The sequence below is a fragment of the Cydia strobilella genome, chromosome 22 (assembly GCF_947568885.1).
Source record: "Cydia strobilella chromosome 22, ilCydStro3.1, whole genome shotgun sequence".
Classification (NCBI taxonomy): Eukaryota; Metazoa; Arthropoda; class Insecta; order Lepidoptera; family Tortricidae; genus Cydia; species Cydia strobilella.
In genome coordinates this window covers 1,239,959-1,267,770 of record NC_086062.1, presented here as the reverse complement: position 1 = coordinate 1,267,770, position 27,812 = coordinate 1,239,959, and the positions used below count along the sequence as shown (strand labels likewise).

Here is a 27,812-nt window from a genome sequence, read left to right as displayed (position 1 = left end):
AATGCTTGATAATCTTGATATCTATTTTTTTTTTTCTATATACGTTGTGCTTCCCTCACATATTACATATCCATCATATATCCATATATGCTTCCATACATGCTATGCTTCTCATGATCTTTAGAATCTCACTAGTGATGACAACTACACACACAAACACACACATACAACACACACACACACACACACATACACACACACACATACACTCACACGCGCGCACATACACAAACACTTATTTCCAATGCTATTTGCTTTGTTTTTTTTTTCTTGTTGCAACCTGTTTTATTTTTTCATTTTCTTGTCATCTTTATACAATATTACATATATATATGTATATATATCTAGTACTGCGCAAATACATGTATACCTACTGCTAGATAAGATTAAATGTGATCCGGGAGAGGTGGTGCTTCCTGCCGTCATACAGTTTTTACTAGTACGGAGGAATCGTTTCCTGCTCTTATGAACAACATGATGTAAATTAAAATTGTACTTAAAGGAAATAAATAAATTGAAATTGAAATTGAAATTTTGCTGGCAGGCGGCGAGTGTAGGTATAATTTTATACCTAAATCTGGCTTTTGTGAAGGAGTGAATTTTCTGTACGGTAGTTATTCTGTGACTTTATCGCTCGAATATGCAAGAGTGACAGAGATGTTTGACAACGAAATTTAGATTTTCCCCAGAGTTTCGCGTAATATTCCCTATTTAGACACCTTTTTCTAAGTTTGCTGCTTCTATATCTCCCAATTTAGTATCTTGTTTAAAGAGATCTCGAATACCTGCAATTTGAGTTGCCTCTCCTTGTCCTCAGCGTCTTCGATGATGGGCTCAACAACATTGGAGTTCTGGTCAGAATTCTCGTTGTGGACGATGTTTGTCAACTCTTTGGTTTCAGTCTTTATTTCTGAAAGGTTGTCATTACATGTCAAAATGCTACAAAAATCTAGTAAAAATAATTCACATGGATATTAGGAGTACCGCTCACAGAACTGCTGTTATTATTGCTGATATTTATAAATGCTTGGATTGAAAATAAATAAGTGAAAAAAAAAAACTTCGCGGTGAGTAAATACCTACCTTTTGTCACTTGCTTAAGTTTTAAATCTAGCTATGCTTATTTATCAACTACATATAGTATAGAAAAAACCGGCCAAGTGCGAGTCGGACTCGCGCACAAAGGGTTCTGTACCATTACGCAAAAAACGGCAAAAAAATCACGTTCGTTGTATGGGAGCCCCACTTAAATATTTATATTATTCTGTTTTTAATATTTGTTGTTATAGCGGCAACAGAAATACATCATCTGTGAAAATTTCAACTGTCTAGCTATCACGGATCATGAGATACAGCCTGGTGACAGACAGACAGACAGACAGAGAGACAGGTCCCGTTTTTACCCTTTGGGTACGGAACCCTAAAAACTAACAGAAGGAGAACGAACAGATTAATTTAAGTATATTATTTATTTTACACCTTTCTCGTGGTTGCCATTTTTATTCGAGTTAATTTCCTTCTCTTCGCCTTCGTTCGGCAACTCAGCGTATAGTTCTTGCAACCTGAAACAAATTGCAAAATTGTATATAATAAAGGAAAATATATTTTACATTTGTTTTTCTACCTTAACTCTAAACGGAATAAAGTCCACTTTATGATAAAAAATAAAACAAGTTGTTGCCTTTAGAACTTAAACATTACGTAAATATTAACGATAATTGCCGATATTCACTGCATGACTGGCGCTGCCCTAGTGGGTTTCCACACACTATTAGTACACACATACTGCTTATTTGGGGGGCAGCTGCAAAATAGTATGAAAATGGTGTCCCACGAAAGTTGCACCACGTCGTGCGTTGGCGTCACTTGTATAGCCCCCACCTTTACTCTTCAAACTCTCTCACTCGATCTCTTTCACTCACCTGAAGTACTCGTCCCCTTCGACAGTGATGGCGATAGATCTAATTATCTCCATGAGACACGCGTACGCGACGGAGATCCCGTAGCCGTCCTGTATTGTGGGTGCTTCGTTGCGGTCCAGCATTTCTAAACTGGATAAATAAAACAAGGATTAGTTGGATTTGGGTGGTAAAACAAACATGGTACAGTCGAGTTCATAAATATGTATACATTTTTTTCACCTTATTGCAATGGATTAAGGTGAAGAAATGTATACATATTTATGAACTCGACTGTACTTATATTTTTGCAATTTAGACAGACAACAGGAAGGAATGGGAAAACAATATGAAGATCATCTTCCTCGCGTTGTCCCGGCATTTTGCCACGGCTCATGGGAGCCTGGGGTCCGCTTGGCAACTAATCCCAAGAATTGGCGTAGGTACTAGTTTTTACGAAAACAAATGCCATCTGACCTTCCAAACCAGAGGGTAAAAATTTTTTCGTGATTAGTCCGGTTTCCTCCCAACGTTTTCCTTCACCGAAAAGCGATTGGTAAATATCAAATGATATTTCGTACATAAGTTCCGAAAAACTCATTGGTACGAGCCGGGGTTTCAACCCGCGACCTCCGGATTGAAAGTCGCACGTCGCACACCCTTACCGCTAAGCCACCAGCGCTTATAGAAAACAATATGAAGATAAAAACGGACCTAATATTGATTAGTTTTTGTATTAAACATTGAAATATAAGATAATCATCATGTAACAATGTAATTATATTTCGTATAGGTTATTATCAAATCGATAATTATCAGGCATAAAAATCGTGATAATTATCAAGATAACTATCATTGATAATTATCCTTTCGAACCCTGGTTGCAATCATGATTTAAAAGTGCTTGTTGCTAGGCCTATTTGTATATTTTTTTTATAAACTGATTGGCGATTGGCACTAGTCACACCTGATGGAAAGTGAAGACAGGGCCTAAGATGGAGCTCACCGGTTCAGTAACAGCCTATTCACTCTTGCTTTAAAGAATAAAGAATATATTGACTTTGATTACGAATGGTCAACAGTGGGGACTGGGGAGTGTACTTACTATACGGACTTGGCGGTACCCGGTTCAAACGTGACGCAGAGCGGAAGCCATACCCCTTTCCAGTAGAACCCGGACTGCTGCGGTATGCCTTGAGTGCCTGCAACATATATTTTTATTTTTATTTATTTTTTATTCATTACATTTCACAGCATAACAGTGATCCAAAGCACTGTGAAACCAATAGACATTTCATACACATAGTACACAAATCTAAACTAACATATAACAGAAGAAGGCCGTTCATTCCTCGTCTCGCAGAACCTCAAGCATTCATAACACACGTCCAACCATCCACTCGCAAACACATCACAGTTTGGTGCTGATTCGAGGAGTGAGTTTAGCAGGTGCAAGGCTTGAACAAGCGGTGATTTACGGCGGGACACAGTTCGTACTGGTGGCAGCGCTAACAAATGGCGACAACGCGGTCGAAACAGAACTCTAGTCGGTGAGGGAACATATAGACGCAGCAACTGAGCTACTAGTTCGGGGCAGTCAGAATCCCCACGTAAAATTCTACTGGCTAAAGTACATAGTCTGTAATTTCGCCTCACCTCAAGTGAGTTAAAACCTAATGTACCCTGCAAAAAATTTGTAGGGTATAAAAATGGGTAATATCCGTACATTTTTTTGTAGAGGGAGCGTAGAAACGCCTTTTGCACTCGCTCTAGCAGCAGGATATAGGTTGTTTCATAGGGGTTCCAAACAACACAAGCCGCTTCAAGCTTGCTTCTGACAAGAGCGGTGTAAAGGAGTTTTATTAACCTGGCGTCTATGAAATCCCTAGTCATCCGAGTAACGAACCCTAGTCTCTTGTAACAGGTACGAGCCAGCGTATACATATGCTCATGGAAGTTAAGGTTCGCATCCAGAATAACTCCTAAATCCCGAATAGTATTGACTCTAGCTATTGATTCGGAATCTAGAAGATATTTATTATATAGCGGATTGCGGGCCCTACTAAATGTCATAAGTGCACATTTTGCAGCATTAAATAGAAGTCCGTTATCGAGACTCCACTGATATACTCGGTCAATATCATCTTGCAGTGACATACAATCCGATATATCCTGTATGCCATAAATCAGTTTCAGATCATCGGCATAAAGTAAGCATCTGGCGTACTTAGGAACCGAAGCCACAGGTCGTTCACCATAACTCCAAAGAGCAACGGGCCGAGAATCGAGCCCTGGCTGACTCCAGAGCGAGTATGGTAAGGTTTTGAAACAAAGCATCCATGCTGCACATATTGCTGCCTGTCGCGTAGATAACTGGCAAAGAACTTGAGCAGTTTTGGCGAAAAACCTATGCTGCACAGCTTACTCAAAAGTACATCGTTATCTACGCGATCAAACGCTTTTTTGAAGTCGAAGTACAGCACGTCAACCTGTATACCGTTATCCAAATGATCAGAAATAGAGTCAACCAGGGCTAAAAGGTTTGTCTCCACTGAACGACGGGACCTAAAGCCATGCTGCGCATCGCAGAGTAACGGCTTTAATTGTGGTGCTACCATTCTATCTACAATTGACTCAAATAGTTTAGCTACCGAGGAAAGTATGGCTATCGGCCGATAATCTTCAACTTTACCCGTGCTAGTACATTTAGGAATAGGTCTCACTCGGGTAACCTTCCATTGGTAAGGGTACACGCCAGTATCCAGGGCTATATAAACAAACACTAATGAAAATGGGTTGTTCGGGATCAGAAGATTCCAGGGTCGAATCCTGGCAGGGTCGCCATGTGAGGTGGGACGTTGAAATGATACTACTTGCTCGGAGTATGGGTCTATATTGTCTAAAATAACATAAGGCCAGGATTACACTTGTAAATTTTACAAAGCTATTTGCTAGAATGAGATAACGATATTCATATCTCATTCTGTAGTATAGCTGTGTCCCTACTTACGTAAGTAAAACTTACAAGTGTAATCCTGGCCTAAGTGACAGCTTATATAGTAGAGTTGTATACACGTGTGAAGGTAAGGCGTAGCACACACTACATGCAGTAGGTAGTTAAAAGGACACACATGACGGATGAAATTTAAGAGTTTTGGAGGAGTAAGGTCAATGCGGCCAATTCCGTCACTCGGGAAATTCCGTTAACAAGCGTTTTTTTTCTAAAACAGTACACAATAGGGATGTTGACATGTATCGCGAATATATAAAATGTTATGTTTTTACCATAGCAGGGAATATTAGAAAAGCAAAGCAAATCGGAGCGCGTGACGTCACGGCGTGAGAAACACGCACAGACAAGTTGTCAAACCTGGTGGTCCTCTGGCACCGACAGTCGTTTGTTTATCACATCGTTACGTCATACAGATCACGTGACAGCTTGGAGCGTTTTTGCGCGAAATTTAAATTTTAAACACTTAACTAATGAGTCGATTTTTTTATTAAAAATGTATGAATAAACTTTTATTTTTGCAATAATGACGTGCCTTTCTATAAAATGAAAACATTTCTAAAAAATTGTCAACATCCCTGTTGGTAATTTCCTCAACAAGCGATTGCTTTTAGTTTCAGCTTAAAATCTTACTTTTAAGGGGAACTTTTTTTTGCTGTGCTATATGTACATGCATTCACACAAAGGCGGCATGAAGGCGAAATATCATCATCATCATCATCATGTCAGCCGATAGACGTCCACTGCTGGACATAGGCCTCCCCCAAGGCTCGCCACTCCGACCGATCCTGTGCCGCTCGCAACCACCGAATTCCCGCGACCTTCACCAGGTCGTCGCTCCATCTTGTTGGAGGCCTACCGGCAGTTCGTCTTCCGGTACGCGGACGCCACTCCAGAACCTTCCGGCCCCACCGGCCATCAGTTCGAAAGCCATCAAGGCCAAATATAAAATATTAAAAACCTCAACTAACTTAGCGGTTTCACTCACGTATTTTTAGTCACTCGCGCGACATGTTGATAAGTTAATATGCCTCACGATAGTTTAAATTCGATTAAAAACCTCATCGCGAATATCGGTTCATCGAGAACATTATTTTTCTAAGCTACTCTACTAGGTCATGAAATGTCACAATTGTTTCGATAATGAATATCTTACGCGTTGTATTATTTCTTGTAAGCGTTAGTTTAACTTTAGTTTATAATGATGCAAATGATGTTAGTGATATTACAGAAGATAAGCGTGTTTTAGGTTAATATTAAAAACTTCAACCAAAAATTAAATTAATTATGTGCAAATTTTTAAAAAAAAATTTACTCCTCTTTTATTCCTTACTAGCTACCCGCCCCGGCTTCGCACGTTCGTACGGGTTACATAAAACTTTTACAAATCATACACCTAAAAGAATCACTCTTTTGATAGGTGCAAACCGCGTGAAATTCCGTTCAGTAGTTTTTAAGTTTATCGCGACAGACGCGGCCCGCGGCGGGGGAGTTTGTTTTATAAGGTCTCTATTCCTGCGGTACAATTGTCGCAATTCCTTACGCAGCGTACTACGTAGGCGAACAACACGCGAACGCGAAGCGAAGTGATGCGGCGCGGGGTGAATCAATCATTAGATACCTATAGAAGTGTCCTACGTGGGCGATCTCGTTGCGAACCGCAAACGCCGTGGGCCCGCCGCGCCGCTTCGCTTCGCGTTCGCGAGTTGTCCGCTTACGTAAGACACAACGTATGTAAAGGAGTGGTGGCAATAAGACACCGCCATTTATTCATATTTTTCGGTCTATAATCTCTACCCGGTAGTGTCCGACCGAAGTTTCGGTTTTGGCAATAAATCCGGCTCCGGTCGGACATCGCAATACAAATATATATTAATTTCAGCGCTAATCAAGGAGAGGAAACGGTACCAAAAAGTGCGTTGTTCGCGTCGCTACACGCCAGGGTCATGTATGGACCCAGTACGACCCGTGTGGACTTTTGTAGCCCCTTTACAGTCCTGCACGTATGTATTAACCTTTATTACGATGGTTGTAAGGCTTTATTTGGTTTAATTCCAGCGCTGATCAAGGAAGGGGAAACGATACCAGCGCGTTCGTTGCTCGCGGCGCTTTACGCCAGGGTCAGGCGTGTTTCACTCCGCCATTTCGTGGCAATTTTGAGGTTTTGCCATAGATTGCCGCACACCGCTATGGAACAGACGCCTGCACGCGCTTGCGCCGCCTTGCGCGTTTTGTTAGGGAGTGAATCTTTCTGGGTGTCCATAGCCATTGGACAAAGCCGAAATGTACATATGCATTAGGGTATTTAGAACCAGTATACAAAGTATCATAACAACCGGTGTAGCGGTTACGAAGAAATTAACAAATTACGATTTTTTACTTTGGAGCAGCCTGTATGTGTTAATAGCTCCTAAGGTAATAAGGTATGAAACCTTCTTCGACCTTATTGATTATCTTTTTTATTTATGACGTTAATAAGATTCTGACTTTTGACAAATGTCATCATTGCCGCACATTTTCGAACAAGTTGACAAAAACACTGCCAATGATTAATACAGTATGTTTCTTTTTGTTGTCGATCATTGGAATTAATTTTTGTTTAAAAAATTATTTTTTTATCTTTTGTTCGAATTTAAAAATATATTAACGTTAGAGCATTCCTGAGAAGTAACCCTACGTGGGATTTCAGGGTTTGTCCAATGGCTATTAAGGTCACCCTGTATATTCTGTGCCAGGGTCGTGTATGAACGCAGTCAGACCCCTGTGGACTTTTGTAGCCCCATTACAGTCTTGCACGTAAACGTTGACACTTATTACGAGTGCTGTAAGGTTTTATTTGGATTACTTTTAGTGCTGACGAAGGAGTTTGAAACTGTGCTCACGTCGTTACACGCCACCGCCATGGCTCTTGCTTTTTACTAAATATCAAAAGTACAGGTCATGTTACCACCATCACCAACTTGAGAGTTACTTACGCCAACCCTTCCAAAACAGATTTAAAAAAAAAAAACAAATGCCCAATTATTTCCACATCTGTTCTTTATAGTTTTAAAAATCGTTCTACTTTCATTCACTCTACGTAACACCTCCTCATTCGTAATTCTTAATGGAATGTTTTAACATAAAACGAAAGTATGCATCTGTGATTGACAGCCTCTGACACCCGTCTAGGACCCTTTAACCAACCCGAAGGCACAGGGCGGACACGCTATACATCAAAAATCACTTGCGTTTCTATGTGTGAACGGCACGTCTGTACACGCGTCATGAGTCATAGTGTGAGTAATTTGCTTAAAAATAGTACTGAGCGGCCGGCAAACAGCCGTCAATCTGCTGTCGCGGGGCGAGGTCATTCGAGTCGGGGCGGGGCGGTGCGTGGCCGTTCTATATGATAATACTATTATTTATTCTGTGCCGAAGGTATGTGTTCGTATATGGTATTTTATACTCGTATTTATTTCAGAGAGCGCCTCGGCTGCCCATCGGGCCTCTTCGCAAACCGCTTCAACTCATTCGAGGAATGTACCAACATGTGTCGCGAACTCGTCTACCTATTTATGTACCTGCAGTCTTTGGACAACGAGACGTTCAGGGTACCGGATGAAGGTAATTTTTTCGTAATTTATTTTATGTCGTGTAGCCAGTTTACTGCGAAACCGGGGCGGGTAGTTAGCGAGAGATTAAAATGTTAATATTACAGTTTTGAAACAAAATTTTCATGATAACCTGACAAACGAATTCGACCTGTCAACAGCGCTAGAGACCTCGACGCCACATGCCAGCGACAGCATTTATGGCGAATTCGGGCAAGACAACGACGGCGAACAGGACTCACTAGGCGAGGTTGTTGAAGATGTCGAGGCAGACAAGTAAGTTGGATATAAGCAAAGATAGATATAACTCCGCAATAGATGGACACAGTCTAAGGAAAAAACGTGCCTCGAAAATCACGAAAATTTCATTCTTTATCAGATGGCGCCACTAGCTTTGGCCTACTCTCGTATAGAGGGCGTTGACGATTTCGTTTGTTATTTATAATTTTAACGCATATCCCTTAAAGAACATGGGTCAAAATCATATAAAAATAAGTAATGCAAATAAAAAAATCATTTATCCATGTATTTTTATAAATCTTCATTTTTAGTTTTAGTATGTCGATAGATGGCAGTGAATTTACAGTGGTTACAAAATTTACTATGACAGTACCGCTCTATCTTATTATATCCTCTTTGATATAAGTATGAAATGAAACTATGAAAACGGATTATATCGCGAATTTTTACGAAAAACGGATTTCTACTACGGTATTGTTTTTTTAAAAACATTTTTTGAACAGTTTCAGACGCAATTTCAAATCAATCCTATCGGACCTGCCGGAACCGAACCCGGACTATGCGGAGGAACGTCAATATGAAGCCAGCGACGATCGCCCGCCGCCACAATCCCGCAGGGAGCTAATGGAAGAGACTATGGAGGATCTCGTTGTGCCTGACATTGACCACTTTGTGTAATAAACTAACTTCTATCCTCCGAGTAGTCAAACTTTCTTCTTCTTTGTCGTATCCTCGTGGTTGGACGTGACGACTGTGGACACTCTTCACCAGTGCTCGCCAAGCTATATCTTGGACCCGGTGTAGGTAAGACTTATTTCCAAATCCATCTACTGTAAATACTCACCGGTACACGTGTTCACTTGGCTGGCCACGAACAAGCTCTGCACGTAGGCGCCCAACGCGTTGACGATGTCTTGGAAGATGTTCGTGGCGTGTGGACGCAGGTCGTAGCAAGAGCAGAATGATACCAGGAGTTCTGTTGAAAAATACAACAAATTTTATAGAATTGGTTGTAAAACATACTTACGCCTATTTCCCAGAGACCACGGATTTCCACTTGCTACGATCCTGACATTACCTCTTTCGCTTCCTTCTCTTTCATAACATTCCTCATAAGTAATTATTTCGCAAAAGGTTAAATATTCTTGCTAAGCTTAGAAATAGCCAAGGTGAAGGGATCTTAGGGATCAAACGGTAGTAGTTCCTTAACAATAAAGTTGTGTTCATTTTGAAGCGTTTTGAGTGCTGACAGTACAATTTATACTTACTGGGCTGTATAGTCATCTTATGTAATACTTCAAGTGCCAACGCCCGTTGCCACAGCGGCTTGTCCGGGTCCAGGAACTTGATGGTAAGAGACAGGAAGATTTCGCACTCCGTCACCTGAAAACATAACGTTATTTAATTTTTATGGTCATGTATAAACAGAAGACTCTTACGCATACCCTGGACGGCTATGATAACCAATAAGTCCATCCTAGAGGAGCTAAAAATCACCACACGGCACTCTACAATATGTCAAGAACGCGCACTCAGCTTTTTTGGACATATCATGCGGTCTAAGAAGCATGACCTAGAAAGGCAAATTATCTTGGGTCAAATGGATGGCAAGCGCGGGCGAGGAACAGCACCCACGAGATGGTCTGATGGTGTGAAGAAGGTGGTTGGAGGCAACATGCAGTGCGTGACTCATATGGCTTATGACCGCACACTATGGAGACGGAGCATACATGGTCGCGATCCTCAGCAATGTGGGACCGAGGAAGAAGAAGAAGATTAAACAGAATGAACTTTGAAACCTGTTAGAAAGGAAATAAGGTATATTTTTGTAAGGGCTGTAAAATTACAAAATTCCTTCAGTGTCGAATGAAATATTTCAGATGTTTTTGACATGGATAATGTCGACGGCGGCATTGTACGGTGCAAAACGTTTTGTGGCAACTCGTTCGTGCACACGATCATACATGGTCACTAAAATGGGTCGGGCTGGCGGCTCCGGTGGCCCCTGGGATGTGTAGGTGTGGACGCTGCTGTATAGAGTTGTGCCTCATGTACGGGTGACTCACCAACAGGGCATGGTACTGGTGCACTAGTACTAAGACAAGCCGCAGCAGCCGCATGGTGACGGGGTAGTGCGGCCGCTCGGGGCCGCCCGGGCTGGCGGCTCCGGCGGCTCCGGTGGCCCCTGGGATGTGTAGGTGTGGACGCTGCTGTATAGAGTTGTGCCTCATGTACGGGTGACTCACCAACAGGGCATGGTACTGGTGCACTAGTACTAAGACAAGCCGCAGCAGCCGCATGGTGACGGGGTAGTGCGGCCGCTCGGGGCCGCCCGTGCTGGCGGCTCCGGCGGCTCCGGTGGCCCCTGGGATGTGTAGGTGTGGACGCTGCTGTATAGAGTTGTGCCTCATGTACGGGTGACTCACCAACAGGGCATGGTACTGGTGCACTAGTACTAAGACAAGCCGCAGCAGCCGCATGGTGACGGGGTAGTGCGGCCGCTCGGGGCCGCCCGGGCTGGCGGCTCCGGCGGCTCCGGTGGCCCCTGGGATGTGTAGGTGTGGACGCTGCTGTATAGAGTTGTGCCTCATGTACGGGTGACTCACCAACAAGGCATGGTACTGGTGCACTAGTACTAAGACAAGCCGCAGCAGCCGCATGGTGACGGGGTAGTGCGGCCGCTCGGGGCCGCCCGGGCTGGCGGCTCCGGCGGCTCCGGTGGCCCCTGGGATGTGTAGGTGTGGACGCTGCTGTATAGAGTTGTGCCTCATGTACGGGTGACTCACCAACAGGGCATGGTACTGGTGCACTAGTACTAAGACAAGCCGCAGCAGCCGCATGGTGACGGGGTAGTGCGGCCGCTCGGGGCCGCCCGGGCTGGCGGCTCCGGCGGCTCCGGTGGCCCCTGGGATGTGTAGGTGTGGACGCTGCTGTATAGAGTTGTGCCTCATGTACGGGTGACTCACCAACAGGGCATGGTACTGGTGCACTAGTACTAAGACAAGCCGCAGCAGCCGCATGGTGACGGGGTAGTGCGGCCGCTCGGGGCCGCCCGTGCTGGCGGCTCCGGCGGCTCCGGTGGCCCCTGGGATGTGTAGGTGTGGACGCTGCTGTATAGAGTTGTGCCTCATGTACGGGTGACTCACCAACAGGGCATGGTACTGGTGCACTAGTACTAAGACAAGCCGCAGCAGCCGCATGGTGACGGGGTAGTGCGGCCGCTCGGGGCCGCCCGGGCTGGCGGCTCCGGCGGCTCCGGTGGCCCCTGGGATGTGTAGGTGTGGACGCTGCTGTATAGAGTTGTGCCTCATGTACGGGTGACTCACCAACAAGGCATGGTACTGGTGCACTAGTACTAAGACAAGCCGCAGCAGCCGCATGGTGACGGGGTAGTGCGGCCGCTCGGGGCCGCCCGGGCTGGCGGCTCCGGCGGCTCCGGTGGCCCCTGGGATGTGTAGGTGTGGACGCTGCTGTATAGAGTTGTGCCTCATGTACGGGTGACTCACCAACAGGGCATGGTACTGGTGCACTAGTACTAAGACAAGCCGCAGCAGCCGCATGGTGACGGGGTAGTGCGGCCGCTCGGGGCCGCCCGTGCTGGCGGCTCCGGCGGCTCCGGTGGCCCCTGGGATGTGTAGGTGTGGACGCTGCTGTATAGAGTTGTGCCTCATGTACGGGTGACTCACCAACAGGGCATGGTACTGGTGCACTAGTACTAAGACAAGCCGCAGCAGCCGCATGGTGACGGGGTAGTGCGGCCGCTCGGGGCCGCCCGTGCTGGCGGCTCCGGCGGCTCCGGTGGCCCCTGGGATGTGTAGGTGTGGACGCTGCTGTATAGAGTTGTGCCTCATGTACGGGTGACTCACCAACAGGGCATGGTACTGGTGCACTAGTACTAAGACAAGCCGCAGCAGCCGCATGGTGACGGGGTAGTGCGGCCGCTCGGGGCCGCCCGGGCTGGCGGCTCCGGCGGCTCCGGTGGCCCCTGGGATGTGTAGGTGTGGACGCTGCTGTATAGAGTTGTGCCTCATGTACGGGTGACTCACCAACAAGGCATGGTACTGGTGCACTAGTACTAAGACAAGCCGCAGCAGCCGCATGGTGACGGGGTAGTGCGGCCGCTCGGGGCCGCCCGTGCTGGCGGCTCCGGCGGCTCCGGTGGCCCCTGGGATGTGTAGGTGTGGACGCTGCTGTATAGAGTTGTGCCTCATGTACGGGTGACTCACCAACAGGGCATGGTACTGGTGCACTAGTACTAAGACAAGCCGCAGCAGCCGCATGGTGACGGGGTAGTGCGGCCGCTCGGGGCCGCCCGTGCTGGCGGCTCCGGCGGCTCCGGTGGCCCCTGGGATGTGTAGGTGTGGACGCTGCTGTATAGAGTTGTGCCTCATGTACGGGTGACTCACCAACAGGGCATGGTACTGGTGCACTAGTACTAAGACAAGCCGCAGCAGCCGCATGGTGACGGGGTAGTGCGGCCGCTCGGGGCCGCCCGGGCTGGCGGCTCCGGCGGCTCCGGTGGCCCCTGGGATGTGTAGGTGTGGACGCTGCTGTATAGAGTTGTGCCTCATGTACGGGTGACTCACCAACAAGGCATGGTACTGGTGCACTAGTACTAAGACAAGCCGCAGCAGCCGCATGGTGACGGGGTAGTGCGGCCGCTCGGGGCCGCCCGGGCTGGCGGCTCCGGCGGCTCCGGTGGCCCCTGGGATGTGTAGGTGTGGACGCTGCTGTATAGAGTTGTGCCTCATGTACGGGTGACTCACCAACAGGGCATGGTACTGGTGCACTAGTACTAAGACAAGCCGCAGCAGCCGCATGGTGACGGGGTAGTGCGGCCGCTCGGGGCCGCCCGTGCTGGCGGCTCCGGCGGCTCCGGTGGCCCCTGGGATGTGTAGGTGTGGACGCTGCTGTATAGAGTTGTGCCTCATGTACGGGTGACTCACCAACAGGGCATGGTACTGGTGCACTAGTACTAAGACAAGCCGCAGCAGCCGCATGGTGACGGGGTAGTGCGGCCGCTCGGGGCCGCCCGTGCTGGCGGCTCCGGCGGCTCCGGTGGCCCCTGGGATGTGTAGGTGTGGACGCTGCTGTATAGAGTTGTGCCTCATGTACGGGTGACTCACCAACAGGGCATGGTACTGGTGCACTAGTACTAAGACAAGCCGCAGCAGCCGCATGGTGACGGGGTAGTGCGGCCGCTCGGGGCCGCCCGGGCTGGCGGCTCCGGCGGCTCCGGTGGCCCCTGGGATGTGTAGGTGTGGACGCTGCTGTATAGAGTTGTGCCTCATGTACGGGTGACTCACCAACAGGGCATGGTACTGGTGCACTAGTACTAAGACAAGCCGCAGCAGCCGCATGGTGACGGGGTAGTGCGGCCGCTCGGGGCCGCCCGGGCTGGCGGCTCCGGCGGCTCCGGTGGCCCCTGGGATGTGTAGGTGTGGACGCTGCTGTATAGAGTTGTGCCTCATGTACGGGTGACTCACCAACAGGGCATGGTACTGGTGCACTAGTACTAAGACAAGCCGCAGCAGCCGCATGGTGACGGGGTAGTGCGGCCGCTCGGGGCCGCCCGGGCTGGCGGCTCCGGCGGCTCCGGTGGCCCCTGGGATGTGTAGGTGTGGACGCTGCTGTATAGAGTTGTGCCTCATGTACGGGTGACTCACCAACAGGGCATGGTACTGGTGCACTAGTACTAAGACAAGCCGCAGCAGCCGCATGGTGACGGGGTAGTGCGGCCGCTCGGGGCCGCCCGGGCTGGCGGCTCCGGCGGCTCCGGTGGCCCCTGGGATGTGTAGGTGTGGACGCTGCTGTATAGAGTTGTGCCTCATGTACGGGTGACTCACCAACAGGGCATGGTACTGGTGCACTAGTACTAAGACAAGCCGCAGCAGCCGCATGGTGACGGGGTAGTGCGGCCGCTCGGGGCCGCCCGGGCTGGCGGCTCCGGCGGCTCCGGTGGCCCCTGGGATGTGTAGGTGTGGACGCTGCTGTATAGAGTTGTGCCTCATGTACGGGTGACTCACCAACAGGGCATGGTACTGGTGCACTAGTACTAAGACAAGCCGCAGCAGCCGCATGGTGACGGGGTAGTGCGGCCGCTCGGGGCCGCCCGGGCTGGCGGCTCCGGCGGCTCCGGTGGCCCCTGGGATGTGTAGGTGTGGACGCTGCTGTATAGAGTTGTGCCTCATGTACGGGTGACTCACCAACAGGGCATGGTACTGGTGCACTAGTACTAAGACAAGCCGCAGCAGCCGCATGGTGACGGGGTAGTGCGGCCGCTCGGGGCCGCCCGGGCTGGCGGCTCCGGCGGCTCCGGTGGCCCCTGGGATGTGTAGGTGTGGACGCTGCTGTATAGAGTTGTGCCTCATGTACGGGTGACTCACCAACAGGGCATGGTACTGGTGCACTAGTACTAAGACAAGCCGCAGCAGCCGCATGGTGACGGGGTAGTGCGGCCGCTCGGGGCCGCCCGGGCTGGCGGCTCCGGCGGCTCCGGTGGCCCCTGGGATGTGTAGGTGTGGACGCTGCTGTATAGAGTTGTGCCTCATGTACGGGTGACTCACCAACAGGGCATGGTACTGGTGCACTAGTACTAAGACAAGCCGCAGCAGCCGCATGGTGACGGGGTAGTGCGGCCGCTCGGGGCCGCCCGGGCTGGCGGCTCCGGCGGCTCCGGTGGCCCCTGGGATGTGTAGGTGTGGACGCTGCTGTATAGAGTTGTGCCTCATGTACGGGTGACTCACCAACAGGGCATGGTACTGGTGCACTAGTACTAAGACAAGCCGCAGCAGCCGCATGGTGACGGGGTAGTGCGGCCGCTCGGGGCCGCCCGGGCTGGCGGCTCCGGCGGCTCCGGTGGCCCCTGGGATGTGTAGGTGTGGACGCTGCTGTATAGAGTTGTGCCTCATGTACGGGTGACTCACCAACAGGGCATGGTACTGGTGCACTAGTACTAAGACAAGCCGCAGCAGCCGCATGGTGACGGGGTAGTGCGGCCGCTCGGGGCCGCCCGTGCTGGCGGCTCCGGCGGCTCCGGTGGCCCCTGGGATGTGGAGGCCGGTGAATGCAGCCCTGGGATCAATAACAAAACAATGAATACTTTAAAGTTGTAATGGCGCGCCTAGCCGCGCATTACAACATCATGCAACGGCCACGTGACAGACAGCGGAGCTACCTATCGAGCCGCGGCCACCGATCGAGTGCCAGCCCACTCGCCCCACCCGTCGCGCGCCGGGCCGAGAGTATAAAAGCGGCGCGCGCCCATACAACAGCGTCAGTTGGGCTCACCGCCTTCTGCAGTGAGGACAGCTGATCTCCCGGTCGAGCCGGCGTGTTTTCAGACGCGTAGGCACCCGGTTCCCCTCCGACCCTTCCTGCTTCCCGTAGCCCAGTCAGAGCCGGCGTGTTTTCAGACGCGTAGGCACCTGGATTACGTAACCCCTCCTACCCTGTATCTTGGTCCGAGCCGGCGTGTTTTAGACGCGTAGGCACCCTTGATACTCCCTATCGCCCTGGTCAGAGCCGGCGTGTTTTAGACGCGTAGGCACCCTAGGCGCTCCCCCCCGATTCGCATATCCTTCCCGTCTCGTCATCCCCTTCACTCTTAGGGGATACCGTTCCCGAATCCGCGAGTAGCTTAGGGTCCGCGCCGTACCGTTGCGATAAGTAGAAGCCACCCCGCGTCGTGCCTAGTTTAGGATACCTAGACCTAAGGAATCTTAATTTATAATAAACCGGCATAAAAGCCCGCCGATTTGTATTACAGCATTAAACCTGTGTTTCCTTGCTTCACTCTGCACCCTCTCTCTCCTCTGAGCTAACTAGGAAACCCTTGCTCCCGTCTGGAACAAGGGAGGTGTATGAGGCCGCGCCCGCCCCGGCGAACGTGACCCCATCACAAAGTATGCCCGTTGAAACCAGGACGAAAGATTCAAGTCCCTCACTAAAAGTAAAGTAGCTTTTCGAACTCATATACCTATACAAAAAAGTATAAAACGTGCAATTCAAATGTGATTACTGATTACGATGTAAAAAAGAATAAGAACTGCTAAAATAAGATACTTTTACATATTCCAAATTCAATTCCAAATTATTTATTTGTTAAACATAGGTACAACAGGTCTTAAATGTATAATATAGTATCACAATGTTTCGCCACATGGCACACAAATAGCTACAGAGCCGTAGCGTGCAATTATAAACTAGTCTTAATAATTAAATATACACAACACAACAAATTAAAAGGAAATGAAATTTCCTGAGTCAGACAAAAAATCTTGAACAGAATAGTATGCTTTACTTACTAGGAAATCATACAACATTTTTTTAAATTTCTTTAAATCAAAAAATTAAATTTTTTTTTAAATTTGTTTTGGGAGCTTATTATAAATTTTTAGTGCCATTCCAAAAAAGCTTTTTGCAAGTAACGCTGTTTTACATGATCTAGATTGTATTCTATATTGATGGCGATAACTATTGAAATAGGAGAATTGGTCAGGGTTATACAATGCATTTTCTAGTCAAAAATGATGATAATTTGTGGTGATATGTTAGATTTATAAGGCTCATCCGGTGTGTCCTAGCCCTAAGTTAGCTCCTAGTCATTAGTTAATTTGCATGTTAATTTGTTTTGTAATAGCACTAACATTATTTTTATTAGCTATGTAAGTTACTAACACATATGGGTGTATTAGGCCTGAAATAAATGACGATTTAATTTAATTTATACTTAACATATAATGCGACTTCATATATATAGAGACAGGGAAGCGTGAGAATATTTAGCTTAATAAAATAGGGTTTACATGATTCCATGTTTTGTATACCGCAAACTGATCGTAAACACTTTTTTTGAGCTCTGAACACTAATTCTCTATCAGTACAATTACCCCAGAATATAACCTCGTATCTCAAAGTTAATGTTACATGAGCGTGATAAGAGATTAAAACAGTCGACTGGTTTACTACTTTTCGCAAATTATGTGAGGCATATGAATATTTATTTAGTTTTTTACAAACATTGTCTATGTGGTTGTTCCAACTTAATGTTCGATCTAAGGTTAGTCCCAAAAAAGTTGTTGAATCCGTTTCTTCAATGTCCTGATCTTTGTATGTAATTTTCAAATCAGAAATAAGTTCTTTTCTCTGTTTAAAGATCATTGTTTTAGTTTTATTTAAGCTGATAAAAATATTATTTTGATATAGCCAATCGATTATTAATTCTATTGTTTTATTAATGTGTTGTTCAAATGATGATCGGTCTTCGCTAGTAAAAATCACTGTACTATCATCTGCAAATAAAACTATTTTATCTGTGATTGCTTGTGGCAGATCGTTAATATAGACCAAAAAGAGGAGCGGGCCTAAGACGCTTCCTTGTGGGACGCCAGAATTTGTTTGTTTTAAATCTGAATAAAATGTGACCTCTTTTTTAGACTTAACACAAATTCGAGTTATTTGTGTGACTTGCTCTCTATTAGTCAAGTAGGATTGTAGTAAATTGTAGGTATTTCCGCGGATACCATAATTATACAGTTTTGATAATCAAATTTTATGGTCAACAAAATCAAAAGCTTTTGTTAAATCCATATACAATGCTGTAACAGTTAAGTATTTCTTCACCTTAATCCACTCCAATAAGATGAAAAAATGAATAGGTACATTTCATACTCAACTGTTCAAACTGCACAGAAATATCTGCGTCATACCCAGATTTTCAAAACAAAGGTTGTCATTCTTATGGACAATAATAGTAAACGGAATGTGGTCAAATAAATATTTATTTAATTTTGCGGCTTTTTCTAGTCATAGAAATTGTTGTCCAGACAATAATATGCCTAAACAAAAGACCCGTAAGCGTATTATAATATAATCATATTTACCTGTATTTTACATTTGGTGAAAACAGCCTTATGATCAACGCGCAAACGTGTTCCTTTAACAGAAACCTAAATTCCGCTATCTGAAACAAAAACCTCAAGTTAATTGCACTCGCAACTCTATTAACACTGCCGTAAAGTCGTTATTCGTGTGGCATAGTCAAGCCAAATCAAAAGATTGAATACTATAAAAGCACATAAAAAACGGATGTCACATTGACCGAGTGGCCTAGGCGTTTGGCGTTAGACGCGAAAGCTGAATTAGAAAAATATTAAGAATTAACATTACGTACTTAAAAGGACATATTCAAATTATAGATTAAAACCAGTCCCACGTCAAACACGGGGTCGCGGCCGGAAAACCTCGGCGGCGTTAGCGAGATGACCTTGTCGCCTTTGACCACAGAATAAATAATAGTAAACAGCGTCGAGAGAAGCTTCCACCATCACGTCGGGGTCACCAATGTGGGAGTGCAGTGAGATGATGGCAGGAACATTAAGGAACAACCGTGTTGTGTAGAATACAAGGTTTAATAACTGTAACGTACATGAACTTGATTGTACAATATTAAATTAATTTTTAACAAGCAGAAACGTCTGCGATCGAAAAGTGGAAAAATTACTGCCTTGGGTGAGACTTGAACCATCCACCATCCAGAGGCCGTGAGTTCAAGTCTCACCCAAGGCAGTAATTTTTCCACTTTTAAATTTGTACAATATTAGTTTTATAACCTTAAGATACACGTGTATAATTATCTTTCTCTCTGTCTACATGACAGCTTAGTGTTGCCGTGGTTATTCTGTAAAGGTGGCTCCACACGAATATACGTGGTCGCCAGAAGTACTAGGTACAGAAGGTTCACTCTTAAACAAAACGCGTCTATTACGACAGATATGACCGCAAGGTGGCGCAAGCGTGAGCTGCACCCGTTCCATAGCGGTGCGCGGCAATTACTATGGCTAGACACCAAAATTGGTGTGGGCCGCATGTGCTTGTAGGCCTTGTAGCGACCCGAGTAAGCCACGCCTGCTTTGACAGGAACTGGGAGACGGATCAAGACCGGAAGACGTGGAAAGGGAGGAGCACAGAAATAAATATACCATAGAAGACGCAAATGCATCTATTTCGCATGTCCGAACCCCGACCAAGCGTCGAGGTTGACCGTCGCTCTTCACAGTCCACGCGCGTCAGTTGTTGCAGCCCGACGTCCGTGAAAACTTAAAAAATGCTATGATATGATATGCATGATAATTAACTGCAACAGCCCAAAAATTGCGAGCACCCAAAGGCAAGAACATATTTCCTATCACAGATAAGTCATTTTAAAATTATATTATGCGTAAATTTTATATGAAAAAGTCGGCACGCTTGGTTTCAATACAAATCGTGGTATTTGCGTCATCTAGCGTATATATTAAATCTGTGGGGAGGAGGGAGGACACTCTAGGCTCATATAAATAAATAAATAATTAAAATCACACAAGCGTCATTAGGCAAAATCATCATTATAAACTTACCTTAAAGAAAACGGGTGAAAAATCAGTCAAAACTGTGTCTAACAGTTCCAGTCCGAATGTCTTTGGCACGTCAGAGATACCGACCAGCCAGTGTGGCGCGTCGCCGTTCACCAGCTGGATTATATCCTGCAACAAAAAGACAAAATCAATAAAGTGTACGTGATGCTTTTATTATACCCGACTACACGCAAAATAGGCACATTGGATGTCGTTTTGCGGAAAATGCCCAGTAAAACTAACTAACTATCAGGGCCTGACTTAGAGTTCTGACCACCCTAGCACAGAATAAGTAATAGTAATATCGTACAGAACGACCACGCACCGCCCCGCCCCGACTGAAATTACCTCGCCCCGCGACACCAGATTGACGGCCGTTTGCCGGCCGCTCAGTACTATTTTTAAGCAACTTACTCACACTATGACGCATGACGCGTGTAGAGACGTGCCGTTCATACATAGAAACGCAAGTGATTTTTGATGTATAGCGTGTCCGCCCTGTGACCCTAGGCTGACTATGTATATCCGCCCCCCGCTTGTCTCAACTCAGAGCCGCCGCCGCGCCCCCTCGGTCCTTGCGCCCTAGGCTTTAGCCTTATTAGCCTGTGGGTAAATCAGGCGCTAACGATACCGTTAAAGAGTTCGCAAAATTTTATTGTATGGAAAGTTTCATAGTAAACCGCCGCGGCGCGCCGGGTGACGTTGATCAGTCTGTCAAGTGCCATCCGCAACTGGCACTAAGAGCGTTTTCACATTGTCCGATCCCATATCGGATGTAGGATAATACATCCGCTAGGTCAGGCCGCGGGGCCGCCGCCCGGGCGCCGTCTTTAGCGGTCACGCACACTACACACACACACACACGCACAAGCATTATGCCTACACATATGCACACAAACAAATATTATCGGTCCGACAGTTGACGGGGGACTCCGATGGCTGAATTTATCGGAAGCGCCTTTCCGATATCGGATGTCGGAAGGCGCCTATGATAAAAACAGCTGCAGGAGAATGCCATTGGCATTAAGTCCACCTTTTTTGGGCTACTTATCGTTTTTTTTTTGTAATAATGATTTATTAAATGCATAAATAAATACAGAGAAACATATATATCCTACATTTCTTCTTCTTCTTCTTTTTCTAGGGGCTATGTAAGGCTCCAGAGCCTATGTATCACTGCGACCATCTCTGATCTATTGTGATCGCCACCTACTACAACTCTCGATCCAAACCTGCAACTTCGAACAGCTGCAGGATCTTTTTGGTTTCGAGAGACTTTAACTCCTCCGGGCGCAATATATGTCCACCCAGGATCAAGTCACGAGTGCGCATTAGGCAGGGGCACTCTGTGAGGATGTGTAGGGGCGTCTCCTCTGCCTCCATACAGAGTCTGCACCGCCCCATGTCACGTTTCCCCATAGTGTGCATGTGCTTATTTAGGCCGCAGTGCCCGGTAAGCACCCTGACCAAGTTGCGCAGTTGGTTCCTAGGCAGCGCCAAGGCGCTCGAAGACGCCTTTTTGCTGAAGGCCTTGATAAGCGCTTTGGAATGGTTCAACCCTGGTTTTTCCCTCCAGAGTTGAATGGTTTTGTAGTGACAGTAGGTCTTTAGGGTGAGCCGCGTTAGGCTTCTGGGAATCCCACAAAACGGCTCAGGACTGTAGTTCTTCCCCTTAGCCCCTGCTCGCGCGAGTTCGTCGGCCTTTTCGTTTCCAACGATACCCGCATGCCCCGGGACCCAACGTAGAACAACCTTGTTCCTGGCTCCAAGGTTGTTCAATAATTGCCTGCAGTTCTCAACCAGCCTCGATGTGGTGACATCAGAGGTTAGGGCTAAGAGTGCCGCCTGGCTATCCGAATGGATATAGATAGTATGGTTGCCGTAGTTGCTTTGCAGATTTATTGACGCACATTCAATAATGGCGTATACCTCTGCCTGGAATATAGAGCAAAAACGCCCTAGGTTTAAGCTGATGCTTTTCCTGGGCGCTTCACCATATACTCCGCAGCCTACTTCAGATCCGGATTTGGAGCCATCAGTGTACCACCTCAGGCTTCCTTCTTTCCACTTAATTTGACTGTTAGACCAGTCCTCCCTTTTGGGAAGTTCCACTGAGTAGAGTTTGAGTGGACAAAATTTGGGTGCCATAGTGTCGGACGGCATCCCAAGAACAGGAATATCGTACACTGATTCCTTAAACAGTCTCAGGGTTTGCGATAACCAATTACCTCTACATTTTACTTCCTTCCGACATCCGACATCGGATCGGACAATGGTGAAAACGCTCTAAGGCGAAGGAGGGTTAAGGCGGTACTGACAGTAAGAACTGACCGAAGACAATATTGGATAAAAGTATGTCTGTATGTGTATTGGATAAAGTATGTAAGTAAAATGTACATTTTAAGTGTCCGATCGAGCATTCGGTATCGGTTTCAGTTTCGGCAGAGCTTCGGCCTAAATTAGAGGTTTAGGGTTCCGTACCCAAGGGGTAAAAACGGGACCCTATTACTAAGACTCCGCTTTATAGACAGTTGAAATTTTCACAGATGATGTATTTCTGTTGCCGCTATAACAACAAATAGTAAAAAGTACGGAACCTTAGGTGGGCGAGTCCGACTCGCACTTGGCCGGTTTTTTGACTATACAGTTATAAAGTTAAGTACAAGTATTGTCTTCGGTTACCGCGATAGTTACTCATGAAATAAAACTATGAAAACGGATTATATCGCGTATATTGAATTTATAATACATCCCGACGTTTCGAACTCTTTACAGCGTTCGTGGTCAACGGGTGACTGAGGAAAAATTACAAAGTGCAAAAATACCCACACACTAAAATAGTGAACAATCATAGACTACAAACTTTAAGGCTGGTTGTACATGAAAAATCGGTTCATAAGGCTAGTTATACACTATAATTATTTTTCAAGTAAAGATATATATATATATATACGCGATAAAAATAAAAAAAAAGTACAAGTGTTTCAAGTGTTACGTACTTGTAAAATGAGGTAAGCGTCCACCGCGCAGGGCTTCATATCTTTAGGGGCTTTGCTGTTAGTTTGTGGTCTGACATCAGCCGGGTTCACTTTGAGCGTTCCTGAAATCATAGAGTAACATATACTAGAGCGGTACTGTCATAGTAAATTTTGTAACCCCAGTAAATTCACTGCCATCTGTCGACACACTTTAAAACTAAAAATAAATATTTATAAAAATACGATAAAATTTATTTAAATATGGATAAATGATTTTTTTATTTGCATTAAATGTTTTTATATGATTTTGACCCATGTTCTTTCACTGGTATGCGTTAAAATTATAAATAATAAACGAAACAGTCAACGCCCTCTATACGAGTGTAGGCCAAAACTAGTGGCGCCATCTGATCGAGAATCAAATTTTCGTGATTTTCGAGGCACGTTTTTTCCTTAGACTGTATCCATCTATTACGGAGTTATATCTATCTTTGCTGAAATCAAACGATATATTACAGTTTTTCGTTTTCAAATAGTTTTTTGTCTAAAGTTAATTAACAGAGCTCGGATTCGTCTGACGATAAATAAACGAATGCTATAGGGGATATTACTGCAATGTTCTGCCACCAGAGTGCAGCACTAGCCTTTTTAATAAACCATAGAGTAACTTATACATACTGTACCTTTAACAGGTTTTTGACAAGTTTTCAGAGATAATAAAATATGACAAACATCAAGGCGGTTTGTTTACAGAGGACCTACCGGGAAACGCGAATCCGAAATTTAGCTATCTGCCTCTTTATCGCGCGTATATGCAAGAGTGATAGAGATGTTAGATAACGAAATTTCGATTTTCTTATTTCGCGATTGTGGTAGTGGCGCCCCCTACGCAGTTTCGCGTAATATTCCCTATTCGATTTTCAAGTCAACTACCCTTCGCTCTTTCAAGTACAGAATTTTAGTACTTCTGTTGTTTGTATATTTTTATTAGTTTTTTTTTGTGTAATTTGACATTTATATTTATGTAATTGTTTTTTGTAATCTTGGGTTAATTTTATTGTTTGTAAAAATTTACATGTAACAGTGCCCCTGTGGCCTATTTGCTGAATAAATGTTTGATGTTTGATTTTTGTGAGCACCTCGGCCGCTCCGATATATCTGATGGCGACTCTACAAACAGCAACACTCCTCGCTGTACCTCGGTGAACTTTATTACAGTCGCCATCAGATATATCAGAGCGCCCGAGGTGCTCAAAATATCTGAACACGCACTCTAACGCCTTGACAATGGGGGCTAACGCGTATGAATTCGCCGCTAGGGGCGCTAGTGTAGATGGTGGTCTTTTCCATAGTTCGAAATGTCAAATGTCACTTGTCACTTCAATGACTGACAGCTGTTCTTTAGTCTTTTGCATGGAGACTGTATAAAGGAGCCAAATCTCTATGTATGAAAAGTGTCCATCAAAAAACAGTAATTAGGCGGCGCCACCATACACCGAAATACTACCAAAAACAACCTACGTAATGTGGTCGGGTTATTTGTTGCCTTATTTGGTTCATGTTATACTCATGTCCCAGAGCCTAACTAGCGCCACCGGAGAGATTAGGAACTATTATTTAAAGCTTAACGCGGTCACTTTTACAACAATTCTGCCATAAGAGATTGCGATCCTTTCTATACCATCCATAGTCTTTTGGACCACCATCAACAGAGGCGCCAACTGGTGAGCAAAAAAACGATAGCCCTCATAGAGGCGTGTTCAGATATTTGTGAGCACCTCGGGCGCTCCGATATATCTGATGGCGACTGTACAAAAGGCATAATGTCCACCGATGTACAGTTAACAGTGTGGGCGATGGTACTACATTGGGCAATTTTATTTATTTATTTATTATTATTCGGAGATCCAACAGCTGTTAACATGTCTATAGGTTTTATAAATATGATACAAAAAGCCAATTACAGGTTCTCACCAGTAGCTACATATTAACAAAAACAATTGGTGGTTAGCACTATTGCACGATTCCTACATTTACACGCCAAAGCTATAGTAAACTCATAATTCGAAATTAACTAAAGAAGATACACAGAGAAAAAGAAAAAATACAGCACAATGAAATTTCAATATTAATTTTGCGCCATAATAATATAGTTCCCATAAGAATCTATAATTTTTTCACCTCAGCAGCTCGAACAAGCCTACTTTCGTCACTCCCTGGAGTGAGGAAAGTGCGACTTTCCTCACTCCAGGGAGTGAAACAAAGTAGCTGATTAATTTAGTGAAGGCCATGAACTGCCACTTCATACTTCTATTACAAAATTTTTTCTCTGTATTATTCTGTGTAATTCGAAATACATTTTAACCTTTAATATGTTAATGTTTAATATGTTCTCACTTACTGAGGTGAAAAATTATATGCACGAGAGCAAAGTTATTTTACATCTCGTGTTTTTGAGTACCTCGCTACGCTCAAGATTATAGAATCTTTCGCTTTCTCGGGACTCAAAATAAACACTCGCAAGAAAAACAAACTTTCCTCTCTTGTTTTTGTTGTTCTTGTTGCACAAATAACTCTTTACGGTCTACAATTAGATATAGGTTTTCTAAGGCCTCATTCACACGATGGCGGTGGCGCTTTTAAAAAAGCGTTGTTGGATAATCGAGTTTAAGAGTTGGTCGTTAAATCGAATTTAGTGTGCGGACGGATGCAAGCGCTTTTTTAACGGTTCTAATCATTAACATAGTATATACAAGTAGTTATAGACGCGCCACCGACCGACCGGGGGTAAGAGAAAGAATATCCATATAAAATTTGAACAGCATAGGATTTTTTGTCTTTCACTCTTATAAATTTCGGTATTTCGCCATCGCCTCCTACCTATGATGCCACCCGGTCGGTGATAAGGACAAAGCATGGCACTATTTTTTCTTTCCTCTTATAGGAATCGCAATAAGACTATCTTTCTCTATCAGAGAGTGTCAGGCCCTTGGTTCTAAGCCTATACATTATTGTCTATGCCTTACCGTTGGCCTCAGCCAGGGCGCGTTCGAAAACCAGTGCGACAAGTTGTCTCACCGTAGCAGCGGCTGCGTGACTCGTGCTGACGTCGCGCGTTTCGCTGCTCGTCACCATCCTCATGCACATCACCATTGTCTAAAAATATAATAATCTTTATTATTCAATTCAATTGAATTCAATTATTTATTTCGAATCATTTTGTTCCATATAGTGTTCCAAAACTTAAAATTAATTAACATACAATTTACAAAACACACACATAAATTATAAAATAAAATACAATAACAAATAAAATAAATAAAATCTAGGCAATCTAGATGCACTATTCCTAAAATCTAAATTAATATTTTATGTGTATAAATGGTTACAATTATTTTAAAATACTATTGTTGTTATTGTTTTACTTTGACTGGTTTTAAGTTTATTATTGTACGTCCGAAATGGGCAAGCTGTTGGACTCTATTTTACCCACAACGTCTAAATGTACACAGTTCTAACAATAAAGCTATCTTAGACTTATATTGAACGGGATATAGACCGTGATTACCTTTTGTATTATTTACAAAATAATACAAAATTAATTAATTATTTTGTATTATTTGTTTTTTTTTTTATTTTATTTTGTTTGGGAGCTCATAAACAATACAAAAGGTAATCACGGTCTATATCCAGGTCAATATAAGTCTAGTGAAACTAACCGTGAAACATTCAAAACTCTAAAGCTATCTTATCTTATGAAATAACGCTGTAAAGAGTTCGAAACGTCGGGATGTATTATAAATTCAATATACGCGATATAATCCGTTTTCATAGTTTTATTTCATGAGTAACTATCGCGGTAACCGAAGACAATACTATCTTATCTTATCGTAAATAAGTCTTATTTTAAATACAAGGATGCATTTAAAACAGCGCCATCTACTATAAACCTCTCTAAAACTATTGCCAATCCTTGTTGAAGGTTCCGTTCCAACGGGAAGAAAAATTAACTGACATCACTACACAATACTTATTTTGTAAATAAATAGGCAGAGGATCCATTCATTCATTACGTAAGGCAATTTAGGGGGGGAGGCGGGTCGACCATGTCTTATTTGTTCTTACAGAGGGGTGGGATGAGAGTCTTGATAGTTCTTACGTAAGATCACAAAAATGTGTAAGTAAAAATAATACTTTAAAAAGCGCGTGCGAGTACCGAGAAAATAAGTTTTTGGCAAATTTTTAATTTTTGGTACAAGTTTTATTTTTTACATAGGGAAGGGAGGGGGTCAAAAACTGGTCAAAAATCGTCTTACGTAATAAATGAATGGCGCCCTATAATAAAACCTGAAGCTAACAAACGTCTCTTTATGGCCCAGTTGACTGCTAGAGAATAGTAATAGTAATAGTAATAGCCTTTATTTCATGCTTCTTTTTTTTTACAATTACATAAATTTCAATTATTATTGGTTTATTATTTGCATGTCGCTTGAGCGGAAAAGGCCTCCCCCAGTTTTTCCCATTCCTTCCTATCCTGTGCTGTTCTCCACCAGTATCTGTCGAAGTTCACTAGCTCGTCTCTCCATCTTTTATTTGGTCTTTTTTGTTTTCTCGTTATTCCTATTGATGACCATTCTGTGACACGTTTAGTCCACCGGTTATCCGTTGTTCGACATATATGGCCAGCCCAGGCCCAT

General features: G+C 45.0%; 2 protein-coding genes across 2 annotated transcripts in view; one reads left to right on the top strand and one right to left on the bottom strand.

Annotated features, from left to right (window-relative positions):
- LOC134751568 (protein MON2 homolog) overlaps nt 1-27,812 on the bottom strand; it is a 73,022-nt gene that overhangs the window by 43,422 nt on the left and 1,788 nt on the right. Inside the window, exons 4-14 of the mRNA XM_063687028.1 lie at nt 26,142-26,271; nt 23,137-23,237; nt 20,141-20,266; nt 18,626-18,705; nt 15,668-15,815; nt 10,010-10,124; nt 9,586-9,717; nt 3,004-3,100; nt 1,923-2,051; nt 1,480-1,562; nt 786-910 (exon numbers count right to left, since the gene is read on the bottom strand). Of these exons, the coding sequence (XP_063543098.1) occupies nt 786-910; nt 1,480-1,562; nt 1,923-2,051; nt 3,004-3,100; nt 9,586-9,717; nt 10,010-10,124; nt 15,668-15,815; nt 18,626-18,705; nt 20,141-20,266; nt 23,137-23,237; nt 26,142-26,271 (1,266 nt within the window). The remainder of the gene's footprint in view (nt 1-785; nt 911-1,479; nt 1,563-1,922; nt 2,052-3,003; nt 3,101-9,585; nt 9,718-10,009; nt 10,125-15,667; nt 15,816-18,625; nt 18,706-20,140; nt 20,267-23,136; nt 23,238-26,141; nt 26,272-27,812) is intronic.
- LOC134751566 (uncharacterized) lies at nt 6,009-8,787 on the top strand. Its single transcript, XM_063687026.1, has 4 exons — nt 6,009-6,157; nt 6,791-6,911; nt 8,372-8,514; nt 8,663-8,787. The coding sequence occupies exons 1-4, from the start codon at nt 6,052-6,054 to the stop codon at nt 8,779-8,781; spliced, it is 489 nt and encodes a 162-aa protein (XP_063543096.1). The 5' UTR covers nt 6,009-6,051; the 3' UTR covers nt 8,782-8,787.